Source organism: Lepidothrix coronata, unplaced genomic scaffold (assembly GCF_001604755.1).
Source record: "Lepidothrix coronata isolate B3197 unplaced genomic scaffold, Lepidothrix_coronata-1.0 Scaffold150, whole genome shotgun sequence".
In the NCBI taxonomy this organism is placed as follows: domain Eukaryota; kingdom Metazoa; phylum Chordata; class Aves; order Passeriformes; family Pipridae; genus Lepidothrix; species Lepidothrix coronata.
The window spans coordinates 1817184-1839846 of record NW_016690330.1 but is presented as its reverse complement, the minus strand read 5'-3'; the positions used below and the strand labels follow the sequence as shown (position 1 = coordinate 1839846).

Here is a 22663-nt window from a genome sequence, read left to right as displayed (position 1 = left end):
TCTGATACATTTTAGTTAATGTGAATAATAAGATTAAATGCTCTTTAAGTACAAATTATTAGACAACATTTTTATGCAGTATCATTGTTTTATGTTCCTTAAAGTTTCTTTCAGAATTCATAACTTATTTTATAATTACAACTTATCTAACTTATTTTATTATTATAACTGATTTTATTATTAGCACTTGCAGATTTTCATTTTATTGTTTGAAACACATACAGTGACAATAAAATGTTTCTTTTCCATGGTCTTTGCCTGCCTGCTATCATTGCCTGTTCCCTCTTCCTGTGCTATAATTATGCCTGTGCACTTTCCTTGAAAAATCAGAAAAATATAAAGATGTGTATTCAAAATATGTAAATTTTAAGGAGGTATATTTATTCAGTTTAGAAAAGTAAAATGTTCCAGACTATAGATTGTATATATGCATTGCAGTATCCATTCACCAATGCAGCCAGGGGCCAAGGGACTGTTCATTCCCAAAACCTAACAAAGCATTTGGAAAGCGCTTTATAAAGAAATTGAACATAAAATTTCTGTCCTGAAAAGCTGTTATTCTTAAAATAGTAACCCTGCTGTCTGAGTACTGACTAAATAACTCCAAAATTTTAAAGTAAGTATACAACGTATAGAGTGTGAGTCATATTTTCAAATTTACTTGTTAATATTTTGCAGTTATTTTACTTCCAACTTACTGATGGTTCTACTCCTGCTATAAGGAAATATGGCCTTGGATTTAACATAAACATTACTTAAAATTATCACAGCCTGTAGAGAGAGATTTTCCATAAACTACAGACCCACAGCTGTATCATAATTTTTTAATTATGCAAATCCCTGTGGTTTGAATAATTACTGGTCCCAAAACTATATAACCATATGTTGTACATGTCTATCTCACCTCTTTTCCAATCTTTTTCTTTACATACTCTGCCCTAAATATTTTGCCTTTTACAGCAGCCTTTGCAATTGACCCAGACTCTTTGTGGGGGAAGGAAAATAAAAGACAGAAAAAAAGGAACTTGGCAGACAATTATTTTGCTTCTGAAGTTCTCTATCTACACTCTCTAAAATAACAGCACCACTTCAACCTACTCTAACATTACTTGCAATTTTTTAGAATAGTTTGGAGGGAGAAAGTCAGAGAAGAGAAACATGCAAAGGAATGGAAGTAACTGAGGGACAAAACATGTGAGATAATACATAGGAGATTTAGAAACACAGGTTTGAGAGGAAAGATTGTAGCTAGTTCATGAAGAGAACACATTGTAATGTTAAGTCCAAGACTGACATAATTTAAAAATGTAATAAGGAATTTTGTACTGACATAAAGACAGGATGTTGCAGGGAACAGAATAAGACACAAATAGGACTGTTCTTAGGCTTATCTTAGCATGTCTTTCTGTTGTTTGCTCCTGAGCAGGAAAGGTTTGAATCCAGCCATGTGTGTGAAGAATTGAATTTACAGGATCCATTCTAAAAACATCACTTTTGTATCTGTAATTTGTTTATTTATTTCACAAAGGAATTTTTGATATTCTGGAGCAGGGAGGGTATAGGGAGAACGTTTATCCTGCAATTCCTATATGATTGCTTGCATTGCCCTTGTGTCTACCTCCAAAGTTTTCAGCCAGGTGCAAATAACAAACTAAGAAGCATCTGTTCTGCCAAATAGCATGGCCCCCAGCTTGTTCCCTGACCCCGAATGTTTATATTTCATATGTATTTGTGCCTTACTAGGTTCTAGTGGGAGCAGTAAAATAAAAACAGAAGAAATATTTGTATGCAGCATTCACTTCAGGGTCCAATCCACAATGGCAGACTGGATGAGAATGCAGCACATTTGATTTTTTCCATCCTGCAGTACTGATAAGGATTCCAGCAGGTTTTCTAAGGTTAAGCACCTTTACACTTTTTAAGCATCCATACCCTGATATACAAACACCTTTCTAATTGTCTGTGACACAGTCCTCACATTATTTCATTAACTCTGAAAAAGTGCATATATAATCAAGAATTACATCATAGGACAATGAGCCACTCTTTGCCACAGGATCTGGAGGGACTACAAAGTATCCCTGGACATATGCAACTAGCAGAGAGGGGGATGGAACCTTATCCCCATTCATTTTCCCCACTTCTAAGGTGAGATCAGTATCTAGAGTTTTTAAACCACCATGCTGTGGTACAGTGGAGTCACTCAGTCATATGCTGGTTCCAGTGATAAGCACAAATTGCTTATTTTAGAAAAAGATGAAGTGTAATAGAAGATAATTAGAATATCACTTGAAAGGTTTCATGAAAAAAAGTCATAAATAAGCTTACAAATGGTAATTAAAGCAAAAAAATAGAAATTTATATTGTGCAATAGAGTACTGTTCTGTAGATAAAGGTAAAACTGTGAGATCTAGTACTTTATTGTTTCACAGAAACATGGGATGGTAGGATCACATTCACCCCTGCTGCACACACAGAGGGGTTGTCAGCTGCAGTTGAACATTCATGCAACACTACTCTGATCATCTACGGTATTCATTTTCTAAAGTTTTCTTTCTCTTTAAGTCTCTCATTACTTCATAGACCTTGATTAATCAGGGTTTATAATGCCTATGAAAGTATGCACAATACACAGAACTAATCTCATCCAATACCCAGCTGGATCATAAGTAGAATTTAGGTTAGAAAAAAAATATGTTGAAATGTATCCAGAACATCAAGAAACATCCTTATTTCTTACTGGAAATCATTTGTGCTGCCATAGTCATGGTATGGGTTTTAAATTTACTACGCACTTTTTTTAATCACACCAATAGATATTAAATTAATTCTGTTTCACCTCTCTATGTCTTTTTCATATACTCTGTCTTCAATGCTACACACTGAAATAACTCTGTTTTAGAGCTCTGTCCATCTGAAAAATAGGGGATTGTGCATCTGTGTATGTAAAGAGGAATTGCCTGGGTGTGTAGCACTTTTACTGTAAAATCCTGAATATTCTGTGTATTTGTTTTTGTTTAATCTTTACAGTTTCATATCCAGTATCTTAAAGACAGTCTAATAAGTCATGTATTTCTTTTCTAACCATTAGACAACTCAAAAACCAGTAGTGATACACAAGTGAAGGAAACTATAATAGAATACATTTTTAAATGTAATTTCATGTAAATTTTTATATAGCTAGCAGTATATTAAAAAAAAAAAGTGAAAATCACTTCATAAGCAGATGCAAATCCTAAATATCTCCCCTTGTCCCCAACCCCATCTTTTTAGTCAATGTAGACATTTCCACCATAAAGGTACCTTATATTTTTTCCTTTCTATTAGAATGATTTGGTATTTAAACCCATAAAGAAGGGTATGAATTTTACATTTATCATAAAAACATTTCTACTTTTTTTTCCCCGGTAAGACTTTCTGCTGATTTTGCTATTGCTAAAGCTGTTGCTGACTGGTGCTCTGATAATTTCGTTCAAGATTTAGAGATGCTGCTGTGAGTAGGTGGAAAATGATGACCTCGATCTAGTGATCTGCAACATTACATTTTGAACTGAAAAGACAGTTACTCAAGTGGAACATATGTGACCTAAGCAGGTTACTGATTTAGATACCAAGAAGAATATTTTGGTAATGAACGAGCTATAGAGAAAATGGTAACAGAGAGTAGCAGTTCACTACTCTGTAGTCAGACTGCAAAAAATGTCTTTAAACTCTTCAAAAAACTATAACATGTACACAAAAGGAATATTGCTTTTTTTTGAGTGAAAATAACGTATTAAAATGTCACAAGGATTTGCCATAAAGTGATATGAAAAAAAAATCAGAAAACCCTTGGGAATATTCAGTTATTCTATATGATTAGAGTTCTCTAAAACCAACACAAGTTTTTTCCACCAATGTTTATATTTTTGAGTATCAGAAATGACAGCTTTTCCACAGTCATTTTAGGCAATGTCTTTATTGTTGGGTGTTTTGTTTTATAATATAGTGCTATGCTTTATTATATAAAACATTCATGGTTTATGTTTTTATCTAGTCTGAAACTTACAAAAGTTCCACTCATATCATGAACTATGCTAGTCTACCACACTGGCTATTGAGAGTGGTTCCAGAAGTGAATTGTCTCGAGAACAAAATACATAATGTTTCTGATAGTATAGAAGTTCTCTAAATCATCTATCTGCCAGGTATGTTTCTTCTCCAAATTGCACACAAGGTTTCCTTTTTTTTTCTGTGCACTTTAATCAGTGGTAAAATATCTGCACTGAAAATGTCAGACAATAGAGTAAGTAGCAGGGAAGTAATGAGGAAGAACAGAGGCGTGTTCTTGGGAGAATAATCCCCCAAATACACCCATGATGCAGCAGCTTCTGGCACTGTCTGCTTGACCCCATAGTTTCTATCAACAATAGTGAATACCAGATTGCCAAGGTGAAATTTATCTTGTGTGTGATAATTTTGGCTCTTCTCTTATATTTGAAGCCATGTAGGCTTCAGAATAGATCACTTCAGGATCTTCACTTTATTTCAAACCATAACTGAATCAGCAGTTTCAGAAGATAACTACGATTAAAAAAAAATGCCAGAAATTAGGTGATATAAAATAAGTAGCAAAAAAATACCAGATGGTGTTAAAATCTGGATTCTTTTTTCTATTCAGAAGTGCTTTGACTGCTAGTTGGCCTATGAGACTGAATGTTCTGGAACATATTGAAAATCACAGCAGTGAAAAGAAGGAAATAACCATGTTAATACTTATAAGAACTGGATTAGGAGAGAATTTTAGTGTGATTTATAGATTTAATTATCTCATTAGTGATTAGCCAGTGTATTTTATATTCCTCTGCTGAAGTAATTAACCAAGCTCTACTTTTACTCTACAATTATACTAACATGGTACAGAATCACAGAACAGTTGAGGTTGAAGGGACCTCTGGAGGTCATCTGGTTCACATTCTTTTCTCTGGGCTAAACGGTCACAGATTTCTCAGCCTTTCTTCATAGGAGAGATGCTCCAGTCCTTTCATCATCTATCTGAGATGCTATTAAAGGAGTCACCAGTATTTCCAATGAGATCTGAGCAGAGTGTGGAAAATGTAAGCAATGTTAATGACTGAAAAGAGAAGGAATAGAGGGGTATTTAAACCTGAATTGGAATAAAAATGCAAAACTAAAGAAAGAAAATCTGGTGAAGAACGATTTTAAGAGCTTAGCACAGAGAACATGCTGTGATCTTATCTCTCCAATGTCCACAAGCTATGTGTCTCTTGTTTTTAAGCCAGAAAAGACAATTTTGATCATTAGCTTGACTCTTCGATAGCAGAATTTAAGACAGTGAGACAGAAAGGGTGGCTGCTCTGTACAGCTTCCTCTGCTCCCTAGACCTGCTTCCAGGGATCAAATCTACATGTGTAATTTTGGCATTTCCATATATCTGAACAATGATTATGCAGATGTTTGGTATAGGGGCAAAATGCCCCCAGGTTGTTTCCTGCCAAACTGCTTTCCAGCTGGGTGAACCTCAGATTATACTGGTTCCAGGGGTTGTTCCTCTTGAGATGCAGGACTTTGCACTTCCCCATGTTGAACTTCCTGAGGTTAATTCCTGATATTTCATTAATTATCTTTCTCTCCCCAGAATGTTTTGTTGTTAGCTAAATACATCATATGCATATATTTCTTGAAACAGTTCATTTTGGTTTCAATGAATCAAACTAAAAATCATACTCTCTTTGCAGTTTATCAAACATATATCCAATGATGAACTCTTGGGCTATATAAAAGTAACTGAAAATATAAATTTCTGCAGTAGATAAAACTAATTTTCCCAAAATTTGGGAAAATGTCTTGTTTTCTGTCTTAAAAAGTAGTGGATTTCTATTTTTTTATTTTTAAGCAGGTAACTTATGTCTGTTTCATTTAAGAAATCTAAAAGGATAAGTAAGTTTCAGTGCACATTTGCAATACAGAGACTGAAAAATTCTGTTATCCATTCTGCATAGCCTGCCTGTCTCTTACTTTGGCTTTCTAATTTTCTCAAGAAAACTCACCACTATGACAACCTCATTACTATGCTGTCTTAATGACTCCAATGAGAGACATTTCTCTGTTTTGCTGTTCTTATTTATATGCTTCATTATTCTTTTCCTATTTAGTCTTCCAGAAAGTGTGAAAAAGGAAAACAGAGTTGGTCATTGGTACACAGTGTTGACCTAAAGCTAATGGAATGTTACTTGTTTATTAGTTCATTTTACAATTAAGGTAAATTATGCTGTAATTATTTACCATTGCTAGCTATTATATGTCTGAGAAAAAAAAGGATTATAACAACATACATTTTATGTTTAAAAAAACCCAACACTTAAATGTGTAAATTTTTTGGAAAAATGAACTCCAGAAACTATAAGAAAGAATACTGAAATATATTACATGGAAATTAGTAAATACAGAACCATAGAATCATTTTAGTTGAAAAAGAACTTTACGATTGAGTCCAACCTTTAACCCAGCACTACTGAGTTCACCGCTAAACCATGTGCCTCTGTGCCACATCTATACACCTTTTAAATACCTGCAGGCATGGGGACTCAACCACTTCCCTGGGCAGCCTGTTCCAACGATTGACAACTCTTTCAGTGAAGAAATTTTTCCTAATATCCAATCTAAACCTTCCCTGATGCAATTTGCAGTCATTTGCTCTTATCCTATCACATGTTACTTTGGAAAAGAGACTGCCCCCCACCTTGCTACAAGTTGTAGAGAGTGCAAAGGTCTCTCCTGAGCCTCCTATTCTGCAGGCTAATCGACTCCAGGACCCTGCTCTTTCATATTACAACCATCTATCTCAGTAAAATTACTCACTTCTAATACCTGAAATCACTGGAGTTTTTGGGCTGAGTCAGAACTGTTAAAATAGAGCAGACAAGATTTCAGAGAAAAACTGTAAGTATCTAAATAAAAGCAGTATGCAGATAGCTGCTTCGAAGTTCAGAGGCATAATTTATTTTGGCTTATTGTCCTCCTGAGGTATTTCAAGGCTATAACTACATAATTCTTTACCATAGCAAATGTCCTCATCGAAAACACAGGTGAAAACAAACTGGCGCTAAAGGCAGAAGAAACTCATACAGAGGAATGGTGAGGACAGATATGTGATGTTATCAATAAAAGGAGTAGGATTGCAAAAGGGACCATCAATTTCTCACTTGTCAGTTCTTTTGTGAACATCTACTTATACCATAAGTAATGACAGCATGTTTATGTTCCCGCTTGACAAGAGCTGCTCCTGGAGTCTGGTCTGTGGTGCCAGCTACTGGGAGCAGTGAGGTCTTTAACCTCCAGCCACTGGGGGCCTCCTCATGAAAACCAGCTATTTTGGGACACAAGCATGAGTGAGGAGTGCAGCAGAGCTGTGCTGGTGCTCAGGGGATCCACGAATGTGTGTGTGTTTGTGAACCTGGAGAGTGTGGTGTGCAGAAGCCTCTGTCAGCCCAAAAGGAGGAGGGAGAATGTGTCTGGTGTGAGTCCTAAATGTGGGGGCTGCTGAGAGCAGCACTTTGTCTGTGACCATCTGTGTGACCAGCCTATCTGTGTCCTCTGTGTATTTGTGTGTGTCTGTGCCTGTCTGTGGCACACACACTTAACTTCACTACTGGTTGAACCTGCCAATGGGAAAATGGCAGAAGCATCCTTCAGACGGAGCAGAGATCTTGGTTTTCCAGGAGCACCATGCTGGGCTTCAGCAGCTGGACAGGAGGGTCCTGGGTCAGGACAGCTGGATCCAGGAGATGTTCCAACTTTCCTGAGAAGTTTGTAAGCATTAGACTATTTCTTGCATTCTAATATACAAACAGGAATAAGAAAATATACCAAGTTCTTAATAGTAATAACAATAAAATATTAGCAATATATTATGAGCACTATGTACCATTAAATGCAGGAAGCCCCAGCCATGAATTCATTTGCATGCTGGATAAGTAAAGAGTGAAGTACAACAGAAAGGTTAAGGTATTTAACTATGCTACACCCTCAAACTTCTAAGAGAAGACCTCAATCATTTATATGTGTGATTTTATAAATATATACATACATATATACATACATACATACATATATATATATATATACGCACACACTTACATAAAACCTTTCCAAAAGCACACCAGGGAGAAATAGAAAGTAATAAACACATTGGAATTATTTTTTAAAGAAAAATACTCCATCTTGAGTAGGGGTTTTTTTGTGTATTACACAAATACAGGACTATAAGCACTCACATTCTGAAAATTAAACTCATTTACTGTACACTGTATATTTTGAATGAAAATGCAAGTAAGATGAAGATAAGATGCTTGCTCAAGATAGTTATGTGCATCAAATGGATAGATAATGAATGTTGTCAAATGTTTTATGTATGTGAAAACAAAGTGGTTTGTAGTAATTTCTACCACTTCCAAAATGCCATAGAACAATTTTGATGCATTTAACTTTCTTTTTTTTTGTTTGTTTTTACAAATTTCACTAAACTGAAGAGGAAAGAGGCAGATAGCTCTTTAAGTTACAGATATCTCAGACACATATCTCAAAAAGCAAGAATTACTAAGATGAAAAACACGACCTTTCCGTATTTTTGCATTTCTTTACAGTATTTACAATAGGTTTTCCAACATTTCTTTCAGTATTTAAAAAATATGCCTGTATGAGAATGAAAAATATAAAAGTAAAATAAATAAGGTTTAAGTGAAGTCTGCTGCGAGAAATGTCTTTCCGGAAACAAGAAACATTTGTCCCTTACTATTCTAACTTTTCCCTTATTGTTTTAACTGCTAGCTAGTGAGTCAGCTAGGTTAGGACACTTCATGAGACATCAATCAGTATTCTGACACCAGTATAAGACTGCTTGATTATTGACACCAATCTCCTCTTGCTATATTTTCCTTCAAGTAAAATACAAGTATATTTGCCTGCTCATAATTTTCCATAGCACCATCTAACATAGACCATATACATCATGTTCTATCACATGGTTTTTTCTCTGCATGTAGGATTCCAAGATGGCTGCAGGAAGTCAGTGTTTAATCATTCTTTAAAATTGGTAAATGTCCACTTCTTGCAATTACTCATTTCAGTCTATTGTCCTCCTTTATATGTGGACTTAGCTTTTGTATGCTATTAGATGATTAAATCCTGCTAATCCAAATTAGAGAAGTCAGTGTGACAATATTAATGGCTAAAGTGAATGGAACATTGTCAGAAGCATACACCCCCAATCTATCAATACATCTCATTTCAGTAATGCAAACATATAGGGAAAGTGGGTTTCTTACATGCACCTCTGAAATTAAATTAATGAATAACCAAAGGTCTGTAGAAACAGAGATTTGAATGAGGTTTTGTACAATTATGAAATTAAAATTACAAAATTATCCAACTTTGATCCTTTAAATTTTATCCATTTTGAGCTCTGTTGCATTAACTTTTCACATCAGGCAAAATTCCAGTTGCTATTTCCTGGATTTTAATTATCACTTTTTTTTTATGGAAAGGAAGATAACTATAGATGAGATTTTAAAACAAACTTAGCATGCTAGGTTGCTTTTTATGTGATGCGCCACATAACCTTCAAATACTTTCATAATATTTGTACTTACCCACTATTTTATATGTTAGTTAATAAATCGCTAATTTGATTAGCTCATCCAGATCTTATATGTAACTGTTTCATATTTGGTAGCAAACACTAGGAAGCATTAAAAATACATCATTGTGAGTTGCAACCATCCAAGTCAGCATTTCAGTGAAGAGAGTTGTGGGGGAAAAAATAAATTAATAATTATTGAGGAGAGATAATACAGTATCAGCATAATCTCACAGCCCAAATATTCAGGTTTGCTTTATGAACTCAGTGATTCTTCAAAACAAGAAAACGGGTCTCCTGAACTGACATGTGGAAACAAGACTCACTGGACATAAAAGCCAGTCAAGAGTCACAAGAGGGATGAGCTGAACAGATGCAAGCTGAGACTGCACAGCTGCAGAACCTGAGTTACTGGGAATACATATTACATCAGCTGTAACAAAGGCTCCTACTGTGCACATGCTGCTCTGCCATAACAGACCCCCTCTCAAAGCAGTTTGTATCTGCTGTAAATGTATAAAAGTCCTGGTTATCTTCAGTCAGAATTTTCACCAACAGAGGGCTGAACCTCTGTTGCTCTGTGTCCTCTTCTGCTGCTACAGAAAAAAAACTGCTTCTGCCTGACCTGAAACTGCAAAATAGGCTGTGTGTCGATGCTGCAATGGTGCTACACTCTGCGCTCTCTTCCTAAATATTTCTACATTTCGACTGAGGAACAGACATTTATAGTAAAGGAGAACAGATACTGCTGCATCCAAATTGGGTTTATTTCCTACCCACAATGAATACTTGTGTTCAAAGTAACTTGTTCTAAGTAAGAGCACATTTGTATTTTAGTTATTTTATGATCCAAAGACAATGTTCTGTGCACATCCATGCCTCACGTTTGGCTATACAAATGCTTATAAATGCTAAATGGACAAAAATAATCTACAGTTACAATAAGAATATATGTATATTGATTCTTTCATCAACATTTTCTTATTATCATAGAAACATAGAACAATTTGGGTTTGAAGGGACTTTAAAAAATCACAGAATTACAGAGTCACAGAATATGCTGAGTTGGAAGGGACCCATCAGGATCATCAAGTCCAACTCCTGGCCCTGGGCAGGACCATCCACAAGAGTCACACTAGGTGCCAGAGAGCATTGTCCAAATTCTTCTTGAACTGTGACAGTCTTGGTGCTGTGACCACTGCCCTGTGACCACAGGATCACTAGGGATCCTTAGGGATCCTGTTCCAGTGCCCAACCACCACTGGTGAAAAACCTTTTCCCGATATCTAACCAAAACTGTTAGCATTAATCTTCCTTAACCTGTCACACTTCTCTTGATGCTGTCCATTTATTTTTCACACATGCACAAATGTCATACATCACCCTCATTGGTGTAACTTTATGGGAAAAGCATGCCACGGAATTTTGCATATGATATGGCCAAACCTATTTAGGGAAACAACTGCAATAACTATACCCTAGAAACAGAGTTGTAAAATCCTGAAGATATCATTTTATACTTTTTTTAAGTACAGTTTATTTTATATGAGAACTAGTGTTTCTGAAGGCATAATCTTCATTCTAAATACGGACATTAAAATTTAAGATACTGTGGAGTTGTCAGCGAATATCACCAAAAACATAATAAAAGCCTTTTTTGAGTATGTAGGCTTATAACACAGCTAGCTTTAAGTTCAAATATTTTATTTAATTCATTCAAGAAATCAGTGGCTTAGACTTCTTAGCAGAAATGAAAGTACATAATTGTAATTCTTAATCCCAACAAATAACAACAAAATACTGTAATAAAATTTCAACTGCCTTCTAGTTTTCCTCACAGAAAAATGGGGATAATTTCATCTTCCATCATCTGTTGACGAAGTAGTAATCTAGTTTAAGCTAGTTATCTAGGTTTTTTCTCTAAAGGACTGACAAATTTCTGCATTAGAAGACCATGAATCATCCATAATATTTTAGACAACTATTTAAGGATGGAATACCTGCACATCAATGATACTGCATATCAAACTGCCTTTGTTCATTGGTTAAAAAAGAATGAAAGAAGTATTTGACTCATTTATAGAGCAAACATAATTTCTAGAAATCTAAAACTAAGGTAAATTAACTTCATTCAATTTTTTTTTTGTTAAATTTCTTTCTGAAAATTATAATAATTTTTAACAAAGACTGAATTAAAACCTCAGTTTCTTTTCTCTAACATTATTATTCTTTTCCTTAAATATCAGTAGATTTTTATTAGACCTAAAGTCTTGGCAGCATTTCTTGACTGAGTAGACATCCTTACATCAGTCCTGGAATAGAAAGTTATTTCACCATTTGCTGATAAAGAAAATACAAGGTATAACTTTTATAAAGCAATAAATATCCTTTAATACCTTTGTTGTTATCCATTCCTCCAACAGCATAAAGTGTCCCAACTGTAGACTTTCTAGGCTTAGTTCTTGGACTTTGCATGAGAGTTCTTCTCTCTGGTAAAAGATGATATTTCATGGCTTCCAGAATAAGCTTCTGACATTCTAGGTCATCCTTAAAAAGCACATGGTTTTCCAGATCTGCCAATATCTGTGAATGACATGAAGGTGAATTAAAAATGCTAGAAATTCCTAGAAAAGCAATACCATGCAATGAGAGAAGATAAAATGGATGTTGTAAGTATATCACTTCATTGTAGAATACATGGTTTTGCAGGGCTGGGGTTTTTTTCAGCAGGGGCAGAAAAGTAAATAGTTAATTGATTTTTAAAAGACTTTAAGATCACTGTTTTGCCAGCCGTTAAGACTACAATCTTACTAATCTCTTACTGAAGGCATTGAAGACATCTAACTGCTCTCTTGTAGGCTGACTTATTTTTAATGGTTTCCAAAGTGACACTGAAAGGATCCAGAAAGTATCTCTTTGCAGGAACATCCTTTATTTCTAAAACCAAACCAAACCAACCCCAACCCCAACAACAACAACAACAAAACAAAACATCAACAACAACCCAATGAAAGAACTTGCTTGCGCAAGTTTTGAATCTGTTGTTTTGCCGTATTATTAGCAAAATAAAGGACTAATGATGCAGAAAATGTAACTTTTTACAATTGGCTTAAAAATGTAATCAAAAGTTACAAAAACAAATGCTTAGTACATACAGCTGAAAGACTATTATATTACATTTCCAAAGAAGAAGGTTGCAAGTTGTAAATGTTAAGTGTTGGATTCATCTGCCTGTATGTACAAATCTACCAGCTTTTGAGAAGTAATAAATCACCCCATAAGTTTTCAAGATCCCACTGAACTAAGTAACCTGGGCTACTTAGTAGCTGGGCTAATCTCGCACCTGACCTATCTTTGATCTGTTGGACTACAGACCTCCTGACCTCTACTGCTACCTGCATGATTCTGTGATCTCATTGATGTCAGGTCAGAAGAGTGCAGTTCTTATGAAGATTTTGGGCTATATCTGCCAGATACACTAGGGCATTCAAATTCAGTCAAACTCTCAATATTCATATTTAGGCAGTTGAGTATTACATCTACATGCTGGTCCCTACATTCCACTGACCATCATATTAGAGCAGGTTTTAACTGCATATGACAGTATATCTGTACAGTGTGGTAAATTTTTAGATCTCCTAGAATATATGACTGGGAGACCAAATAATTTTCAGAGAAGCCGCTGAAGGCCAGGAAGCAGGAGAATTTAGTTCCAGAAGTTTGAGGATGTATCTCCACCTAGACACATATATGCAAACATATGCAAACTGTATTGCAGTTGCCTAAAAACAGGAAGTTAGACTGCTTGTAAGAACTCTCAGCTATTTCATCTGGGCTTCAATGGCTGCTGAAGAATGTATGAATGTCCTTTGTCAATCTGTCAACCTTTAGCAGATTTTTTTTGTGACATCTAAGTATTAATAGGTTGCACATGTAGACAGTTGTGTCCTGCTTCTGATTTTAAGTGTCTATGAAGACATGAGTCTATTCAGGTTCAAAGAAAGGCAATGCAGCTACAGTATCTCAACTGGTGACCCAGAACTCTTTTTCATGGCTGACGACCTAACAGATTATAAATATGCTTAAATTGCTTAATAGATATGCTTAAATAAATATGTTAAAAGAAGTGAACAGAGAGGCTCATCTAGCCTAGATAAAAGATGTCTCCAACTGTGGCCATATGTCAATGTCTAGGGAGCAAACCATGAAATTATTTTCAAATATATAGTAACTCCCTTTAATGTTCACCCAATGTCCGACTTTCAGATCAGGCACATTCTGAGGTGGATGTCTTTTCCACGCAATTTATAATTCTCAGGGATCTTATCTTCCATTAAGTAGTTCAATCTTCCTTTTAACTCACGTAAATTTGTTGCATCCACAATGTACCCAGCCTATTACTCACTGTATACGAAGGTTTACCTCCCTCCTTTTGTTTCAAACCTGGCTCTGGTTGCTTTGTTTGCTTTCACTTGATTTGTTTCATACATTTCTTTCTTTCAGTACCACCTAATTCTTCTGTTGAAAGAGAAAATGAATTACTGATGTACCAAGTTTCTTAGAATATTCTAGACTTCTGTTGTATTTTCTTTTAGTCAAGTATTTTCTAGACCAAGAAGCCTCAGCTTTCTCAGTCATTACTTAGATGAAAGAAGATTTATGTCTTTTATCACCTTTGTTGACTTTTGCTGAACCTTTCAGTTTTGTTGGATTCTTTTTGTGAAGGGATCAGAACCGCACATGTTATTAACCATGAATTTTTGTGGTGGCAAAATGATGTGCTCTATTTTGTTATCTTTTTCTTTTCTAACAACTTGAAACTTTTGATTCTGAATTTTTGACCACTGCAGATCTACTGACTACAAAGTCAGAAGCTGACTTTTCCAGAAATTCCTATTTTAGAGACCCAAAATTTTACTCCTGAATGAAAGTGGTCAATCCAGAACCTATGGTTTTAAATTTGAACTTAATGTTTGGCTTTTTTTTCTTGTTTGGCTTTTTTTTTTTGATTATTGTTTGTTCTCTAGGTAGATTATATTAAATTTATCTACATTAAAATTGTAAAAATGCAAAAGTTATTAGGAATTCTGAAGTGTTTAAATTCTAGGGACTTAAATTCTACTCACTTCTTGAGTTGTTGTAGGTCTTGGGGAAGTCAGTGAAATTTCTTGTATCCAAAAGTTTGATTCTATTATTAAATTGCAGAAGTAACTCTCATCTAAGTTGACAAGAATATGTATTATAGTGGAAGACCGGGTAGTTCATTCATTTATGTTCTAATACAAATTCCACAAGTTGTAGATGAAGATATTAAAGGATTTTTAAAAAATGTTTTCCATTTAATTAAAGCTGGCTGTCCAAATTACCAAGACTATGAGGTGGCCTCCATGGGTTACTCATGAGTGAAAAAACTTGTGGATGGTTTGAGTCACACCAATGTTCAATGACATTCCAGGCAAAAAACTGATGAAACACAGTTGACATTATTAAAGCATTAGCATCTAATTAACAAGATTTGTAGTTTTAAGCTATCTACTGTGTATTGAAAACCTCTGGCACATTTCAGATGACAGTATGCATCATGTTTCACTCTGCCCAACTTCCCGAATATCTGGTACCATAAAATATCCACATATCCATATAATAAAAGAGAAAAAAAGTTGGGGTATAAAAAAAAATGGGAGAGGAAAAGAGAAAGTAGAAGACAATGCAAAAAGGTACAAAGAGACCTCACCACAAAGTGATTGAATTAGTTTTAGGGAGGAGGAATAAGACCAAAAGTGTGATAATTTAGCATAGCAATACACAAAGCCCCTTGGTTCATACAAAACAGTAGAATTTACATTAGGAAGCATTTATTTGCACCTGGAGAGCTGGTGCATGCCCCAGGCATGCCAGTGCTTAAGAGGTATTTGAACAATGCCTTTAATAACTTGCTTTAACTTTTGGTCATCCCTGAAGTGGTCAGTCAGTTGGACTAGAGAATATTTGTAGGTCACCTCCAGCTGAACTATTCTATTTTATTCTATTCTATTCTACTCTCTCGCAGAGGGAACAGGTAATAAAAAGGAAACCATGGGTTTGCAAACCATTAGTTTGCACAAGGACTGCATAAATATTAAACTTAAATCTCTTCACTGGAGTAATCCTAATATTCATTTTTTGTCCTTAGATATGAAAGTAAATGCTCCAATGAATATATGCTATCTCACAAATGTAAAATTGAGAAGGCTAAACCAAACAAAATTTTTTTTTTGGTCACTAAATCTATGGACTAAACACAATGGTGTTGTTTTATCAGTTAAGATACAAGAATACTAAAAGAACGAAAATATGAAAGCAAAAGACAGCTATGTTCTCTGATAATAATATTTTCAGAAAACATCACTAAATGTGGTCCAGGTTTTCAAATAGATTATGCACCAACTACAAATGATCCCATGATCATGAAAGTAAAAATAAATTCAAGAAAGAAAAAGACAGATGAGATACAAAGGCATTTAAAATATCAATATATTTTGAGAAATTCAAATATCTTTCAGGATCTCTGAATAAATTGCTGTCAAAGTACCAAGCCTGGATTAATGTATCAATAAATGAAGGCATGAGGCTGAAGTTTTTTCTCCCAATCAATAATGAATGGTTCATATGCTTTCTTTCATTTAGGTAGATTAGATTTTTGAAAACTGTCATATCAAGTTTCTATGTCTGGTGAATCAAGCACTTTTCTCATCTTACATGGAAAATGAGATATATATAAATCCCTCCATATATTTGTTCTCCAAAACTGTATTTGCTATTATTTTCTCATAAAACAATAGTATCTGTCATATTCATTTTTATAAATGTGCATGACTACTGTATTAAGAAACGAAAAAAAAAAATGTTTGAAATAGCAGCACTGACTGGAAAAACAAGAAAAATGTTGAGATTGGCTAATATGAATTCAGTCTCAGAGAAATGTTACAGAAAAGATGTGAAATTTGATCTGCTGCTCCTTTAAATTTTTCACAACTTCCATTCTGGCTTCTTCCTAACATATATGTATCTTTTAAACTAATTTGTTTCTACTGATCTATATATTCCAAGGCCATATTCCCTTGACCACAGAAATTCACGAAGAGGGAGTCAATATCATATACAAAATTATCATCTGTTGTAGTCTTACTCCTTAGAAACACACCTGCCTGCATCTAGATTTCGGATAATTTTAACAAGAAAAAGCCACTTTTGGAAAACGAAGTCACTGAAGAGGCTTTAATACTGTGGTCAGATTAAAACAATATGTACTTCCATCTGTAATAGAAATCCTTTGAGGCTGAAGGCTCAGGGTGCTGGGTTGTCAAGAGTTTTATTAAAACAGTATGAGGCACAGACAGAACATAAATAGACACATTCCAAAAAAAAAAGGCAGAGACATTTGTGTTCCTGGATGGCAATATTTTTAAGAGGGGTCACTATACATGGTTGAGGTTAATAGCTTGATATAAATGTTTGTAAATAAATTGCACATAAAATAAATTATACTTGAAAATATTCTTAAACTTTTATATTAACTTCTTTTTTTTTTTTACAGGAAAGTGGTCATCTCCCAGAGTCTGCTATTCTTAATCAAAAAGGCAGTCACCTAAAATTTTATCAATAAGTGCTTTAAAATGTCTCTGATCTAACATAAGCGATCTTCATATCTAATTTCATGATATTAAATATCAAGATTCTATTCTCTTCTCTCATAGCTTGTCAGTGTTTTCACACAGACTGTAATGGCATTATACAAAATATAGAATTTCTATATGTTTTTACACTTAATTCTAATGAGCTAGAGTCAGTACAAGAATAGTAGAATAATCACTGGATTTTTTTTTCAGTATTTCTTAATCTAAATTGAGCATCAAGAAAATTGAGTCTATGGTTAGAGTCCAATTAATTTTCAGAATTATTAACCCTCCCTAGCACGTAGAGGAAAACACAATTCTCAGGAAGGTATTTAAGCTATTATTTTTAACAACTTTCCAATGAGTGTATCCTTATAATCTTGTCACCCATTATATCAATGGAAGGGCTGCAAAACTTCTGATTATCAAGAAATTAAAAACAAGCATTTTATTTGCTAGAAGGTGAACAGGTAATAGCAGTCGAGGAGAAGGTTGAGGTAGTTAACAGTCTCAGTCTGAATGGCAACCTCTCTTCCCATGCCTCTCAAGTGGACGGACAGTGAGATGGGGACTGGGGGAGCAAAATCTCTGCCATTTTAAGCAAAGATCAGGTTCATGACCATCTGAGGAACCTGAATGTGAACAAGTCTATCAGACCCAACAAAATGCACCCCAGAGCCCTGAAGAAACTGGCTGATGTAGTTGTCAAGCTACTTTCTGTGATATTTGAAAAGTCATGGCAGTCAGGGGAAGTCCCAGGGGACTGGAAAAAGGGAAACATCTTTAAAATGGGAAGAAAGGATGACACTGGGAACTAAACCTGTCAGTCTTATCTCTGCACCTGGAACAGATTCTCCTAGAAACTATGCTAAGGCACATGGAGGACAGGAAGGTGATTTGAGACAGCCAGCAGAGATTCAGCAAGGGAAAATCCTGTATGACCAACCTATTGGCCTTCTTTGATGGAGTAACTACATCGGTGGATAAGGGAAGACCTACAGATGTCATTTATATGGACTTCTGTAAAGCCTTTGATATGGTCCCCCAAAACATCCTTCTCTTCAAATTGGAGTGATGGTTTTGATGTGTGGACTGTTAGGTGGATTAGGAAATGGTTGGATGGTTGCTTCCAGAGGGTAGATGTCAAAGGCTCAGAGTCCCAGTGGGCATCAGTGATGAGTGGTGTCCCTCAAGGGTCTGGACTGGGATCAGTATTATTTAATACCTTCATTAATGACATAGACAGAGGGATCAAGTGCACCATCAACAAGTTTGCAGATGACACCAAACTGAGTGGTGGGGTTGGCACACCTGAAGGATGGGATGGCACACATGAAGAGGGACCTAGGCAAGCTCAAGAAGTGGGCACATGGGAATCTCACACAGTTTAATAAGACCAAGTGCAAGGTGCTGCATCTGGGTTGAGGCAACCCCAGGTATCAATCCAGGCTGGGGGATGAACAGAACAAGAGCAGCCCTGCCAGGAAGGACTTGAGGGTGCTGATGGATTAGAGGCTGGACATGACCCAGCAATGTGCACTTGCAACCCAGAAAGCCAATCGTATCATGGGCTGCGTGAAAAGCAGTGTGGTCAGCAGGTCATGGGAGGTGACCTGCCCCTCTGCTCTGAAGAGACCCCACCTGGAGCACTGCATCCAGCTCTGGAGTCCCCACCACTGGAGAACATGGACCTTTGTGAGTCCAGAGGGGACCACGAAGATGATCAGAACGATGGAGGACCTCTCTCCTATGAGGAATGGCAGAGAGCTGGGATTGTTCAGCCTGGAAAAGAGAAAGCTTCAGGGTGATCTAATTGTGGCCTTCCAGTACCTGAAGAGAACTTACAGGAAAGATGAGGCAAGACTATTTGCAAGCACTATAGTGACAGGACGAGGGAGAATGGGTTCAAATTGAAGGGGAGTAGATTTAGATTAGGTATTAGAAAAAACATCTTTACTGCTAGGGTGACAAGGCACACAAACAGGTTGCCCAGGGAAGTTGTGGATGCCCAATCCCTGGAGATATTCAAGGCCAGGTTAGATGGGGCTCTGAGCAACCCGATCTAGCAGAAGGTATCCTCGCCCTTGGCAGAGGGGTTGGAACTAGATAATCTTCAAGATCGCCTTCCAACCCAACCCAGTCTATGATTCTATGATTGTGATAAGGGTTTCTGTGTGTTTGTGTGTGCCTGTTCTGGTTAGGATGCAATTAATGTTACTAAATAGGAATATTAAAGTACGCTAATAAGCAATGGTGTTGAGCATTTTTTCAGAACACTAGCTTAATTTTTATTTCATACTGTTAAGATTTTTTACATATTCTTTTCATGATTTTTTTTTCCTCTAAAGTGTTCAGCAGGCTTTCAGTAGACTAAAAAGTCAAAGACCTGAAGACAAACCGTATTCAGAGTTTAAGCAGGATCATGCCTTCTCTTGCAAGATGATTTAATGTACATTTAGGACTACTGAACTGAACAGTGTACTCTGTCAACATTAACTTAGCAGAATACAGGCACAAGAGAGCTAAGAAATCAAATTATCAGTTTTCTCTGCACAAATTTGAGGTACTATTAAGTTATATATACTTTCTAATGCTTAATGGAATTAATGGAATTGATGTCAAGGGTCTTTATGGCAAGCTTATTATATCAGTGAGGATCAAAGTCCAACAATAATATTCGTGATTTCTTGTTAGACTGCTACTTCTTTATTCAGAGATTCCAAACTGTACCTAGGCTCTTAAAGCAAATATTTATTTCTGAGATGTTTCAACTGAGTTGCCAGGTGTTTCAAATAAAGAATTAATAATCCATAAACACCGTTCTGTCCCAAAATCCTGAGATTTCATGCACCAAGCACAAATGAAAGCTGCATCTCTTTTTCTTTCCGATTAGAAATTCACCTTAGAAATGAAAAAAAAAAATAAATTCAAGCAGACAGAAACCTGTGTTCATTTCCCTAAAAAAAAAATATATACTCAGTGTCCAAATCATAAAAACCTTTTTCTTTATTTTTTTGTCAAAAAGCCTACTCTAACTTACTATAAAAATAACAGTAAAAAAAAAAAGAATCAACCGTGTAATGCAAAACATACTATTCCAATGTCTTTTCCCGACTGTAAAGATATGGGAACAATAATTTTAAGAAAAATATTAATTTATCCCTCCTACTCACTTTTTTTAGCACATGGGCTGACTTTTGACAAACACTGTATTTCTGAATCTCCTTAAGGCTAAACCTGTGAGTGAGGGGAAAAAAGAAGAAACTGAAATTGAAGCTATTTAGAAACCAGAAGTCATATAAAGCTAATTGTGTCATGTTGTCTGAATTTCAATAATCTGCTTCAATTTTTTCTACTCCATAGTTATCTTTCCTTATTATATCAGGATAATCAATATATTTTTATTAAATCAGGATGCACTTGATCAGGAAATTCAGTTAATAAGGATGCTTCCCTGAAAACTATATTATGTTCAGCTAGCTCTTCCATGGTTATGACATGCTTCATTAAAAGAGAATTGTATCTAACATTAAATGAAGATTGCTGGGCTTTGTAACATGTGGAAATTCACAGAGCTGTCACTTCTCAGAAGATCCATATCAATGCTACTCCAGCATAGTTAATTTTAGCGTTGCTAGAAATTCTCAGACTAGCAACATCCTGAGAATTTTTTGTAACTTTGTGTCATCATGTTTCTCATTTTTCCTAGCTAAAACCCTGAACAAGTGCTTTCTCAGATGTACTTCCAAATTACTTTCAACTCCATGCTGCAGAGAGCTGGCATGTTTCAACTCAGTGAAGCATATTCAGTTGGAGATCTGGAGTGTAAAGTACTCAAGTACTGCCAAAAGGAAAGTCAAGTCTAATGAGCTCAAAAGGAGGACTTTTGGTATGCTGACTGACAGTGGGTGCACCATGAGACTTCACTGATTGCTGCCTGCCTTGCTGTTACTCTCAGTTCCCACCTTCCTTCCTTGGGGAGCATCTCTGCATTTACTGCTTCCTGACAGATCTCCTCCAGCCTGCTGTTATGAAAGTGATTTCCAGCTATTGAGGTGATTTGAATAGTTGATTCGAATGATATTAAGCAAAATCTCACTTATTCTACATAACCGATCATCTGAGAAATAGGATGGGTCCTTTTCTACCCTGTTGAACACGTGTCATCTAGGATGAAATTTAGCCACTACTAGAGAAAAACTTTCATAGTAACCTCATACTTGTGAAGAGACACTGAACAATTTGTGCTTATTTAGATAGAGCTTTCTACCTTGTGAAAAGTGCAAGGTGTGGCAATATTCACTCAGTCAGGATGAACTAAACCTCAAATTCCACCACCCTAGTATGTGCCTCAGACACAGTAATCCAAAAGGGGAGATGATGAAACACCATTGGATTCCTACCACTAAAAAGAACAACATGGGTATTTCCTCCAGGACAGATATCAGGACTATAAAATAAACTGAGAAAGTACTCCCTGCATGCCAAAGTTAAAGAATAAGCACAAGTAAAATTTTTAATCTGTAATCCAACAGATAATTGCTGCCAAAAGAGGGACAGCATCATTGCAAATTATGCATTATGTGGTCTCTATCTCCCATGTCTCTCTATTATGATTTATAGTCTTGAATAGTCCTTCAGAACATATAATTATTCTATACCCTGATTAGTATTAAATTTCATACCCAATCACTAATTTTATCACAGACAGAAAGCAACTTTCAGTCCTCTAAAAACCATCCCAGTATCTAGATGCATTCTCCCTGTGAAAAACCTTTACGAGTCCTGTGCCCTTAGAAACTTACATGCCAATGTCATGTGGAACAGAGGATTAGAATTATCTTAATAGCAATTGTAAAAGAAGAACAAAAAGTTTAAAGTCCTTTACATGAATTGTGAATGAATGAAATGTGGATTTTTATGGCACATTTCATTTAACAAAGCACATAAGTCTCTTTCTTGATCCAAAACACATCTGAAGTCACTTGACAACCTTGAGTCAGAGAAACACATTACCATATGAAAGAAAAATCTGAAAGTTTGCACATTGAATAGTTTTCAAGAGAGATATTTGATTAGCCATCATTGTCCTTTTATGAATCTTGTTCCATGTACAGATTTGTTATGGCTGGTTACTGTTGATGATCCTAGTAATGCAGCTACCAGGAAAGGATAGAGACTTCTGAAAGGTAAGGTCATGATTGCTCTTTGTACAGATTAAAATGAAAAGCAACTAAAGGGTTCACAGGAATTTCTGGAAAGTATAAAACTACTAATTTGAAACTTTCTATAAGATTAGTTATACTTTCAAAGTCCTACCATGCTTACGCTGCTCTAGCTGTTAGGAAACATTGTGTTTCTATGGACAGAG

The 22663-nt window shown here is 35.7% G+C and overlaps 1 protein-coding gene across 2 annotated transcripts in view; it reads right to left on the bottom strand.

The window, feature by feature from the left end:
* KLHL1 (kelch like family member 1) overlaps nucleotides 1-22663 on the bottom strand; it is a 207957-nt gene that overhangs the window by 53964 nt on the left and 131330 nt on the right. For both annotated transcript variants that reach the window (XM_017828639.1, XM_017828640.1), the window contains exon 6: nucleotides 12034-12220. In XM_017828639.1, the coding sequence (XP_017684128.1) occupies nucleotides 12034-12220 (187 nt within the window). The remainder of the gene's footprint in view (nucleotides 1-12033; nucleotides 12221-22663) is intronic.